Source organism: Nomascus leucogenys, chromosome 11 (genome assembly GCF_006542625.1).
Source record: "Nomascus leucogenys isolate Asia chromosome 11, Asia_NLE_v1, whole genome shotgun sequence".
In the NCBI taxonomy this organism is placed as follows: Eukaryota; Metazoa; Chordata; class Mammalia; order Primates; family Hylobatidae; genus Nomascus; species Nomascus leucogenys.
Genome location: NC_044391.1, coordinates 66597529 through 66610977, shown reverse-complemented (window position 1 = coordinate 66610977; position 13449 = coordinate 66597529). Strand labels below are relative to the sequence as shown.

The window sequence follows — 13449 nt, the reverse complement described above, 5'->3', positions numbered from 1 at the left end:
AGAGAAAGGGCTCTGATACCAATTAGATGTCAATCTTTGAAAGCTGCATTACCTTAAGGCCTTAAGTGTTCTCATGTGCAAAGGAAGGGACTAACTCATTGGATGATGTCTATTTTCCTAATTCAAAACTGCGGACCTATATCCTGTTAATTTGCAGTGATATTTACCCGACACACTGTGTTGCTGGTAATTGTAGGAAGATGGAATTGCACCAATAGGAAGCTGTGGCTTTGGATTGCCTGGTGGTACCTCATCATCATCCTCCCCAAAATGATGAACTTTCTCGTACTTTTCTAGGTAACTGAAACAGAAAAACAGCAGAGCAAACATTTAAAAATAGATTTATATCTTATTTTTAACTCTCACCACATATTTGTTTCCCTTTTCTAAACAATAATCTAAAAAAAATTAAGAAAAATACCATAAACCTCTTATATTAGAACAGTAACTCCAGTTTAGAGTAAGACAAACCGCAGATAAACTCAATGAAATGGTTTTTTTTTTTTTTTTTTTTTTTTTTTTTTTTTTGAGACAGACTCTCACTCTGTCGCCCAGGCTGGAGTGCAGTGGTGCGATCTCGGCTCACTGCAAGCTCCGCCTCCTGGGTTCACGCCATTCTCCTGCCTCAGCCTCCTGGGTAGCTGGGACTACAGGCGACTGCCACCATGCCCGGCTAATTTTTTGTATTTTTCGTAGAGACAGGGTTTCACCGTGTTAGCTAGGATGGTCTCAATCTCCTGACCTCATGATCCGCCCGCCTCGGCCTCCCAAAGTGCTGGGATTACAGGCATGAGCCACCACGCCCAGTCTCATTGCAATGGTTCTAAAAGTATTTCTATATTTTCAGAAAAGACCATACCACTATTCAAATAACAATACAAAAATAGAGAATATCAGATGACAACTACAAGTAGATGAATAGTACCTTTATTTATTTGTAAAAATTATATATGGTCATTATAAAAACCATGTGAAAATTAGAAGATTCTGTAACCCTTGACCTCTACAAATTCACTTATCAGCAATAACAACAGGTTCATGTGCAAACCTGAGTATATTTTCTGAGAATATTTTTATTTAATAATATATTTTAGAGGTCTAAATATACCAATACATACTGCACTACCTCATTCTTTTGTAACAGCTATACAGCATTTGATCCTATTGATACATTATAAATTTAAATAGTTCTCTAGCAATACATTTAGGGTATTTTCAGTTTTGTTTTTTGGTAATAAACTTAATCTGTACACTTGTTTGAATATTTTCTCTTGATATTAGAAAGGTATGCTCATTTTAAACATCAATATAGCCAAACTGCAATCCAAAAGTAGTATGCCTAATACATTTTGACCAATTTATAAGACAGTGTATCCCCCCACTATATCACCATTATTGAGTATAATCAATCTTAATATTAACTAGGGTTGAATTTTCAAATTCATAATACCTCATCATCTACCAGTTTATAGTAAGATTCCCAAGTAAGATGTGATTTTAAAACAGGGAAACAACTGGTGGAAACCATGTCAAACACAACACTGTATTCTAACATAGCTGCTACTATACTTCACAGATAAGAAGTTAAACTGATTGATGTATACTAACTTACATTTACCAAAGAAAAGTTCTACATGTGATTATTTTACAGATCAACCCTTCTACCATTCCTGATCTAGGCAGGTGCTAAGTCCATTTGGAGCTACTTAAAAGCTTGGCAGCTACTTACCCTCTGCTTTTTTAAGACAGCTGAGGTAGGGGAGGTGGGTATCAATGAACATGTAAGATTATCCTGGAAGTATTATTTTTAGTACCAAACCTTAAATTTCAAAGAGGGATGAATGGAAGCTATAATTTTATAAATATAAAAACTAATGACATGAAAAATCATTATCATTCCTCATTTTCCCCTTCCAGCTTTACAAGGCACAATAATTCACATCCTTGAACCTGGAAAAGAATTAAACTGTCCCTTTCCATTACTTCCAAGTTCCCCACATAAGCCTAATTTGAGCAAGAAACTCTTTCCTAGCAGGTAGCTTGATAATGAATCCAATATTTTTCTTTATGGTTGTAGATAAAACATACTGAAGCAGAGACATATACACAGATATAATCCTTGAGCACTGAAAATGGTAGGCAAGTGTACACATTTCAACCTGACTCTGAGTATGTCCCTTGCAGACAGAATTTACAGTCTAAGAACATAAAACGGAACAAAAAGATGATTAAAAAGGGGCGGTCCTTCTCTAGAATAAACCCACAACGAACTTAAGCAGGTAAATGAATCAAGCCCATTCTTTTTAAATTGCTAAAGCAGGTATCACAGAAAGAAAAATATATATAAATGTAGACATAAAAAGTAAACTGGAAAAACAGCTGCTCAAAATTTATGTGGCATCTTTTCTGCAAATGAAGGATAATATATGTCACACAAAATCACTTGGATAATAGTATTCATAGAGGTATTTTAGATAGTACAATCTTTCAGAATTGTTTGAACTCATTGTGGAATGGTTAAAACAGACTACAGATAAATAATCTTTGGGAAATAATTGTTATCTAATCAAAATAACAATGAAGACCATTAAATAACAGGTTTAGGATGCTCTTCATAAGCTGTTATCATTTAGTACAGTAGATTTAAAATTTACATGTTTTTTAGGGCGGGTGCAGTGGCTCATGCCTGTAATCCCAGCACTTTTGAAGGTGAGGTGGGAGTATCTCTTAAGGCCAAGAGTTTGAGGCCAGCCTGGCCAACATAGCAAAACGCCATCTCTACTAAAAAATACAAAAATTACTTGGACGTGGTGGTGCACGCCTGTAATCCCAGCTACTCAGGTGGCTGAAGTACAAGAATTGTTTGAACCTGGGAGGTCAGGGTTACAGTGAGCCAAGATTATGCCACTGCACTCCAGCTGCCTGGATGATAGGGCAAAACTTCGTCTCAAAACACACACACACACACACACACACACACACACACATTTTTAATAACAGCCGGGAGAGAAAACAACACTGTTAGTAAAGAAAGGCTATAAACAGGAACTTGTCATTCCCAGAACACCCAAAATGGAACATAAGAGATGTGAACTGACAACACTATATACTCATAATAAACCATATATATTATTATATACATTAAAACCCATACAATTCAAAGTTTCATTAGGTTTTAAAAATACATCATTTCTGGTCCCTTGTAATGGTCTAACAGTATTCTTCCAGATTCTTTGCACAATTCCAATCCCCAGAAATTTATGATTTAGGCAGTTATGATTTTGAAATTTTGATTTCCCTGGCTTGAAGACCAGTACTTGTTCTCACTGCCATTATTAAATATTTCCAACTGAGATGCAAAAAGATTTTGGCACCCTCTCAATAAATAAGCACAAAGTCGGTTTTTTTGGTTTTTCAGTTATACTTCTAAAAACTAAAAAGTATTAAAAAACCAGGGAACACAGCTAAAACACAAAGTTACATTTCAAAGTGCAAGTGTTCTGATTTAATTCTCTAACATGACCTTGAGTTTACACATCAACAGATCTACTGTGTTCACCCATTAAACTACAAATGCTAGACTGCACATCTTTCTTCTCAAAAATCGATGACATGACTTTGAATAGTTAACATATTATTCAAACAAGTATTTGCTGAGCTCCTATAGTAATCTGCCTAGTACATTACATATTTAACTCAAAACTAGTGAAATATTGTAATCCAGAAAGCTTAAATGTGACCAATACAATGGGGGAAAAAAGAGTCCATTCAAAACAGCATCAAATAATATGAGCACTATTATAGTGACTGTGGGGAAATTTAATGTATCTCTTACAATATCTGACAGATTAAGTAGACAAAAAAATAAATTAGGTTACAGAAGACTTGAATATCATCATCAAGATGATACTGGACACATAATGACTTCCTTTTAGAATCTTAATGGAAATTTTAAAACTGATCATATATCAATTCACACAGCAAACTACAATAAATTTAAGATTATATGTTATATAGGGCACATTTTCCAACCACAATGCAATTCAAGAAATTTTTTTCTTAGAAGAAATCAAATTCTTGTAAAATTAGAACTAACTTTTTCTTATGTGAAATTCCAAACCCATATGCAAAAGTATAGAGACTAGCACAATAGTATCTATCAACAGATATCAATTTATGGTCAATCTTGTTTTATCACAACCACAGTTACCCATCTTGACAACCAAATCTCTCTCAGATTTTTTTAAAGCAATTCTCAGAAATCATATAACCTCATCTGTAAATATTTTGGTAGAATACTTATAAACTGAAACAATAACCACTACCACTACCAATCAAGAAAACTCTTGACTATTCTTAGATCAAGGAAAAAAAATTAACTCTGTATAACAGAAACACTTCCATATTAACAAAACCTTTTGAAATGTTACAAAAAAAAGATGATAGGGCAAGGACTCATATTCACTTTCCCCTTTAAATCCAATTACAATAAACTTTAGAGAGAAAAATAAAGGGATATTAGCATCATTTCTCAGTTAAAAAATTTTATAAATTCTGATACATTTAAAGCAACTTCAAGGATCCACAAGGCCAACTTGCAAAACACATCTTGAGAGAGTAATATGGACTGGTGGATCCTAGGCCCAAACACTTAAAAAGGCAAGTTCAATTTGGATTTCCCTTAGCTCCTGAGGAGCTACAGAAAGTGACAGTGTGTCTCAAAAGGGGACCCAGAGAGTAACAACTATTTTTTAAAAGACTTATTGAAAGTTGGGTTGAAATAGTTGGTTTTCCAAGAAAGCAAGGTCCTTTATAAACTTTGACTTGTAACTTCTTTGTCAAAATGAGTCCAAAGACCAAGGGGATGTGAAGCAACTATGAGAAGCACCAGCACAGAATGACTGGTGTCATCCAGTGACAGGACACTGATGTGATAACTTCAAGATGAAAACACTAGGCAAAAAAATCAAGTACAGTAGCTTGGAAACAATAAAAATAATGAAGTTTCTCTGCTAGGATTTCCAAAAGAGAGAGAAAAACAGAGAGATACAAGAGAGCATTAAAGAGTAAATTTGACAATGTAGATCACATCGGTAATGTACAAAGTAAGCCTGAGAAACTTTTCTATACGGAAAGGAAATAAACTAATGGAAATAAGTGGTGGACAAAAATGAAAGATATGTATGATAAATAAAAGCTCAAACACAGAAAGAAAAAATTTTAAAACCGGTAGTCCTATAGGAGAGACCGGAATAAATGAAACAGAAGCAATAATCATTGATGTAATAGAAGAATGTCTTTAACTGAAAGGCATGAAAGGATGTAAACATCAAAAAGTTCCCTGGGGCTAGGGTGTCCAGGTACATGGGTCACCAGGCAAAACGTAAAGAAAATAGAAAAATACTCAGATACATCTTGATCAAAGATTTAAGCTTCAAAAATAGAGAAGATTCTTAGAACTATCCAGAACCACCATCCCACCCCCACCTAAAAAAAAAAAAAAAATTACATAGAACATTTGAATCAGGCTCTGATTTCTCTCCAAAAATTAACTGCCAGAAGATAATGAACAAATATCAGAGTTTGAGAAGAAAGGTTATTTCACAGGAGTTTCCTACCCGATGATGTTTCTCACCTAAGACAACAGAAATTCATTTTCAGATATGCAGACTCAGAAAGAATAAAGTCACATAGCTCTCTAGACAAAAACAAACAAACAAACAAACAAATAAATAGTCTGATAGATGAATCAAAATTAAGAAATGGTTAGAAACACAGAAAAGAATGGTGATTACCAAGGGGGAAAGTGGTAGGGGAAAAAGGGAGATGTTGGTCAATGGGTACAAACATTCAGCTACAGTATGAATAAGTTCAGAAGGCCTAATATACAGGATGGGGATTTTAGGTAACAATACTGAATTGTATACTTTATTTGAAATTTGCTTAAATATTCTCACCACAAAACAAAAAGGGGTAACTAGGTAAGGTGATAGATGTGTTAACTAACTTCACTGTGGTAATCATTTCACAAAACATGTATACCAAACCATCATGTTGTACACCTTAAAATCACACAATTTTATTTGTCAATTATACCTCGATAAAGCTGGAAAATTTTTTAAAATGTCGGAATGGTTAAGTAGCAATACAGATGACTAATAACAGGCACAGAAAGTAAACTCAGATATTAGTCTCAATAGTAAACTATTATATATACACAAGAGAAACCAATTGTGATTGGTAATTAAGAATATAAAGATGTAAAACTATTAAAATAATTTGAAAACAATACTACTCATCTGAATTTTCAAGAACTTTTCCACATAAATGGGAAAAGAAAAGTAGTAAGAATTAAAGCTCTACTCTGTATGTTACTTGTACAGGAAGACTGAACAAAAGATTTATTCTCACGGTTAATAATATTAAGGTAAATAGGTTATCAGCTGTGTTTCTAATTTTTTTCAAGTGCTTAACACAAAAATTGAAATCAGGATCATTACTTTCAAAATCACCATAGGGAAATAAAAATGACAGCAAATATAAATACATAGAAAAAAGGAGAAAATAAAGACTATCCTATGATGCAGCAAATCCACTCTCAGGCATACACCCTAAAATAAAAGCAACTGGAAACAACACAAACATCCATAAAGGAAAGCATAGATAAAAACACTGTGGCATATTGAGGCAATAAAATACTATATGGCAGTAAAAATTAACAAATTTGACATGGACCCATACAAACAGTCACCAACAACAAAATGGTAAGTAAAAAAAAATCATTTCAGAAGAATACATTATAATTCCACTTATATGAAGATCATAAGCATGCAAAAAATTGAATATATTTGTAGCAACAGACAAGTATGTAGTAAATGATGAAGAAAAGCAACATAATGATTATCACCTAGAGGACAAGCTAAAGTCTGCCATTCTACAGAGGCTTCAAAGGTATTAGTAAGGTTAAATATTTTGGAGGTGGGGGGTTAGATGACGTATTAAGCTTTTTTGTGTGTGCATGATATATTTCACAATCTAAAAATTTTTTTAACATCAAAAAAATTATTTCAAACTTTCCAAGAACAGACATTTCCATTGCTATGTAAAATGTTTCCAACTACAGAAAAAGATTGGAAGCTATGCTGAAAATCGTAATCCAGTAAAACTATGATAAACTTCATAAAAGTTGCAGTTAAAAAAAGACCACACACACACGCACACACTAGAAAAACTAATTTACTCATTAAACACAACCACCACAACCCAAGACTATAAGATTTTATTGTGGAAATCCAGTGACAGTTCAATATTGAAAATTTCATGACAAACTCATCTGTGGATCGAAGAAGAAAAATAATATTATGTAAACAAAGGATGCCAAAGGGAATTTAATAAAATGAAGCCCCATGCTTCGCTGGAAAAAAAAATTTAATTAATGAAGAATCTCAGAATACTTCTACTTTTGGATCTCTCCTATGACTCTTTTGTTGTGCAATTCAGAGAATTTCTAATGTAACTCCTTTTTCCAGTACAGGTCTTCTCAGGACTTTACAAGCCAACTTCAGCTACAGCACTTGCTTCTGTAGAAGAAAGGTCCTTGAAAGTGGGGTACACACATAAGACACTCCGATAGGGAAAGACATTTAATTTATGCATTGACACTGCCTCCTCTCTCCCTCACTTCACGTATCAGGCATTCCATATGTTACTCATCCCATTTCAGACAAAGTGGAATGCATAAGAGAGGAACCTTCACTCATTTGTTAGCTTTTGACAAGTGGAACCTTTACTCATTCGTTATTTTCTATTTACTAATGTCTGCGTGTGTCTAGGCTAAGTCAACTTAAAGATGTATTATCTAACTTTAATTAAACCATCTCTCACAAAAAGGACAACTAAATTTAATAGATTCCTCCAAAGAAACCAGTTTGAATAATCCAAACAAAACTAAACAATAAAGTGGCAGAGTAGACGCTTCTCACCTGAACCTATGTCAACCATACTATGAAATAAAAACAATGACAATGCAATCAGATATGAAAGAAGTAGGCCAAAAGATTTCTATATTATCAAAAGAAGATCTAAACTATAAATTTACATGCCCCCACAATGATTAACCTTGTCCTAGGTTAATGCTATACTTTTTGTTACCTGACGCTTTGCAGTATGCTTACAACTAAGTATCCAGAATTTGAAGTACTTTGTTAAAGTTTAAAACGAAATATTATTTCAAGCAAGGATACTGATAACTACTTACCAGAGTCATTTCAGAAGCTAACTTCTGTATCACTGAAGACAAATGTTTTCATTTTCTCATGATAAAAATGGCTAAATTAATACATGGAAGATATGGCAAAAAAACAAATACTGTTGGAAAATGGTAAGAAAACATTACTGAAGAGTTGAAGAAACAAGGATTAGAGCAAATTACACTGTGTGGGTGGTTTCTATATAGCTGAATTCAAGTACAGATGTTTCTAGCATGTCTGAGCTTATGGTATTTACTATTCTCTTTCAAAAACAAAATTCACAAAGAACTACTTTTTAGTGAGTCATTAAAGGAAAGCTGTAACATGGAAGATATGTTCTCATCAGCAAATAATTTTTTTTAGAAAAAAAGACTTTTCAGAAAAACATGTTAATTCTACTTGAAGCCACAATGAATAAGCAGGTGCTTTAATTGGAAAAGAAAAGAAAATGAGGGGAGAGGATAGCGGGAAAAGAAAAGGAAAAAGGAAGGGGAAAAGAAGGGAAGATTATGGGGTAAGATTAGACATGTGAAAATCATTTATTATGTCATTCACAGGCAGACCAACGTGGCAAAGAAGTCGAAAGTCGGCAATGCCAAACGTGTTACAAGATGATTTCAATGTAGTAAACAAGGTTTTTGACATATAGCAAAATTTACTTCATGACTTCTATGATCACATAATGAATTGACCATGAAAAAAAACTGTTTTTTTTACCACACAGTGTTTCTTGGTGGTGTAAGTACTCTTGAAGAGTATTTATAAGTGATGCCAATCTTGAGAAGAGTTATATGCCTTACTTCTCAAAAGCCCCAACTTTACTAACTTTCCTGTGATAACATTAGATGATGAGCAGTATCTCACCTAGCAGATAATTTAGAAAACAAGGCAATAAAGACAATCTACCCGTTACAATAAAGGTGAAATTCCAACAATAAATAGACAAGTAATTACTTTTAAAAGAAATTCACGCAATATGGAACATTTTTTAAAGGGTGTTTTTTAAAAAGTATTTTCTCTCTACCATGTGCCTTTGTGACTGAAAATACTGTGCAAATGTCATATATTAAAACTCTTCAGCAGGCACAGTGGGTCATGCCTGTAATTCCAACACTTTGGGAGGCCAGGTGCGAGGATCACCTGAGCCCAAGAGTTTGAGACCAGCCTGGGCAACCATAGTGAGACTCCATCTCTACAAAAAATAAAAAATTAGCCAAGAGTGGTGGTGCACGCCTGTAGTCCCAGCTACTGGGAAGGATGATGTAAGAGGATCACTTAAGCCCAGAAGGTTGAGGATGCAGTGAGCTGTGATTGTGCCACTGCACTCCAGCCTTGGCAACAGAGCGAGACCCTGTCTCGGGGGTGGGTGGGGGCGGGGGAGCCACACAAAAAACAAAACTCTTTTATCTACACTGAGCCAGAAAAAAGAATTTTCCAAATAATTTAAAAACTTCCCTTAAGTTTCTGTAGGCTTGAACCCTTTAAAAACAGCTTTTATACTGACACAGATTCATACTTTAAAGTTACAACAATATACAAAGAATTCATTTATCCTTCATCCAGATCCAGATACACCAATTGTTTACATGTTGCTTCATCGACCTTATCCTATTCTCATTCTTTCTCTCTCTCTCTGTTCCCCACCCCCCAATACACACATTTTTTGTGTGTGAACCACTGAAGTGGTTTCTCCTTGTTTTTCATGACCTTGACATCTTTCAAGAGTATAGGGTGGTTATTTTGTACAATGTCCTGCAATTCGGGTTTATTTGATATTTCTTTATAATTAAATTGGATACAGAGAACGTATTTTTTGAAGGAATACTACAGATGTGAATTGTTACCCTAGTGTTACCCTAGTGTATATATTAAGAGGTACATCATGTCTATTTGTCTCACAGTTGGCGCTTTTACTTTGATTACTTTGTTAAGGTTGGGATTGCTAGGTTATCACACTATGAGGTTATCCTTTTCCTTTTAGAAATTACTAAGTAATTTACAGAAAAACATTTTAAGTCTAAATATCCTGTTCCTTATCAACCTTGTACCTGCTAGTTTTAGCAACCACTGATTCTTGACTAAGTCACTGTGAAAGTAATTTTTCTTTTTTTACTTTTTTTGAGACGGAGTCTCGCTCTTTTGCCCAGGCCGGACTGCAGTGGCGCTCTCAGTTCACTGCCAACTCCACCTCCCGGGTTCACGCCATTCTCCTGCCTCAGCCTCCCGAGTAGCTGCGACTACAGGTGCCTGCCACCGCGCCCGGCTAATTTTTTGTATTTTTAGTAGAGACAAGGTTTCACCATGTTAGCCAGGATGGTCTCGATCTCCTGACCTCGTGATCCGCCCACCTCGGCCTCCCAAAGTGCTAGGATTACAGGCCTGAGAAAGTAGTTTTTCTAAATCCATTATTCCTTCAACATTTATTAGTTGGCATTCTACTGTGAGTGAGTACTTTCCATCCTCTCCCGTTTATTTACTCATTATTTATACCACCATGGATTCAGAGAGTCTCCTCTTACTTCATGGTTATTACATTCCTATCGTTATTCAGTCAAATGCTCGTTATCCTAGATTTGGCATCTGTATCCTTTAGACATTGTCCCAGATTTGTCCACTGGGATCCCTTTCAAGCTGGCTCCTATATCCTTTTAATGTGTCCTTATCATTTTTTTTAGCAGTTTCTTACCTTATATTTATAGCACAATAAGATATTCCAGGCTTATCTTGTATTTTCCCTACTTCAGCCCTAGAATCCCTCTTTCTCTCCAAGAAACACTGCTTCTTTTCAGTGATGAATGGTATTTAGAAACCAATTATCTGGACACTAGGTGTGCTCATTGCTTAAAGAGGTCTCTTTACTTCTAGAACCTTTCATTATACAAAACTAAGAAATATAAACAAATGCATGCACACATTTATAAATTTCTTTATCTCTAAAAGGATAAAATCATAGCAACACCTCTAATATCAATTCAACATCACAGTTATCTCTTTTCATATTTTGAACTTTTTTCTCCAGTACTGAGAAATCTGGCTCATGTTATTCTCAATAAAATTGCACATTTGCTCAATCCTAAAGTAAACAAACCTAGAATTTAATATGAATTTTACAGTTCTTTGTGTCTTCAGATAAATGGTGTAGCATTTGAACTACTAATTCGTTTCTGTTTTTATTCCATTTTTGGTTTACTCTGCCACATTATTGTATCTATTTAATTTTATTATTACTTATATTTTTTGTTAACTATCTATGAGTCTATTTTCAGTATGAGAATTAAATTTTCTGGGCACAGAGGCTCACACCTGTAATCCCATCACTTTGGGAAGCTGAGGTGAGTGAACTGCATGATCCCAGGAGTTCGAGACTGCCTGGCCAACATAGTGAGACCCCCATCTCCACATAAAATTTAAAAATTGGCCAGGTGTGGTGGCGCACACCTGTCGTGCCAGCTACTCGGAGGGCTAAGGTGGGAGAATCACTTGAGCCTGGGAAGTAGAAGATGCAGTGATCCATCATTGTGCTACCATACTCCAGGCTGGGCAACAAACTGAGACCTTGTCCGAAGGGGAAAAAAAAGAAAATAAAACTAAATTTATGGGTTTCAGCTAAAGGCATGATGGGGTAATTTATGTAATGTGTTGCTTTGTTCTTTTATTTTGTTTTCTGTATCTTTTAGTTTTAGTAAAGTCTGTGTTTTTGTTATATTGATTACCTTGGTACTTATACATTTGCAATGCCTTAACCCATTCTCTTATTTTGTCATCTGGCATGTCAATTTTCAATAGTATCTTTTGACTCCCAACTATTGCTTTTATAATAACGAAGGTTTATTCTATTTTCCTCTTTACTTCTTCCTTTATAGTTGCATTATTTCTACTTTGTAAAGATATAACAGATTTACATATTACACTGACCCAAATTTTGCAAGAAAAATTGATGGGCAAGATGAAAATAAATAAATTTCAACAAAAAAATGTGCATCATTGACAGATGGGATTTTAAAATAAGGGATCATGATTTATTAAGTGTACATAATGATGCATTTGTTCCATGTTCATCCATGTATTGTTTTTCCACTGAGGAAAAGCAAGTATCAAAATAAACTGAATCTAAAAACAAACCTTCCAATCAATGCATGACAAACTATTAAAGTGATTTAAAACCTACTACAATTCATTCAACAAATACTTATTAAGCAATTACTGTGTGCCAGACATTGTTTCATATGCTCAGAATACTATGTAAACAAAGCAGACACATATTGCTATCCCCATGAGGCTAACAGTCTCATGGGGAGAGACAAACAATAATAATAATAAAATACTTTTTAAAAAGATTATAAAAGCTTTTTATGTGGTTAAAATAAAATTTTAAATAGAATTTATTTCACTTTATTAAAAATTTACTTCTTGTATATTTTTATTTTAATACCCAGGTTAATATATTAGGTAGAGTATCTCAATTTTTCACTGTTAAGAATATAATTATAGTCTGAAGAAAAGAGATTTCTAGAGGAAAACACTAAGAGTTTCTGGATTTAAAGCTGGATGGAAGAAGTAACTTATGAGCCTTTGGGTTGTCTCCCCTTAGAGAATGAATAAAGTATTCACAGGTATAAGTAGAACCATTACAATTTACTACGTTGAAGAGCTCTTATATTGTTTACTTCAAATGTTTGTATGAGACGAAGGGCTGCATATAGATATTAAGCAACCAAAAATGATAACTGTATTGCTTGTTTGTTGACATCCCACATTCAAGTGCCTTACTTTTAGAAGAACTTGCTTAAGTGATGGGCATTAGAGTCTGGCTTAAACTAAAAATCCTAAAAGCGTGAAAAAAGCCTACTCTCCACTTCCAGGCAGCTACAACATGAACAGATAACACCCTTGTCCAGATGGATTCTCCTGCCTGAAATTTTGAATTTTTAGGGAAGAACAAACATAGGTTATTCAAAGCAGTGTCAGTAGGAGGTGAGAGACTAATTCCTGGTTTTCCAGATTTCCTGTAAATATCTCTTCTGAAATTGGCCAAGACTGATTTACATTGTTTGTAAGTGGTCACAGTCTATGACCCAATAAATTCCACTTCAAGAAATTTATCCTACATTGCATGTTAGCAAAGAATAGGATAAGGATGTGAAATATTACGATAGTTTTTGATAATAAAATACTGGGGAATAAAAAGATGTTCAAACAA

At 34.4% G+C, this 13449-nt stretch overlaps 1 protein-coding gene across 2 annotated transcripts in view; it reads right to left on the bottom strand.

Moving 5' to 3' along the window:
* The window catches only part of ARID2 (AT-rich interaction domain 2), a 183411-nt gene that overhangs the window by 97598 nt on the left and 72364 nt on the right, over nucleotides 1–13449 (bottom strand). For both annotated transcript variants that reach the window (XM_030822678.1, XM_030822677.1), the window contains exon 4: nucleotides 168–301. In XM_030822678.1, the coding sequence (XP_030678538.1) occupies nucleotides 168–301 (134 nt within the window). The remainder of the gene's footprint in view (nucleotides 1–167; nucleotides 302–13449) is intronic.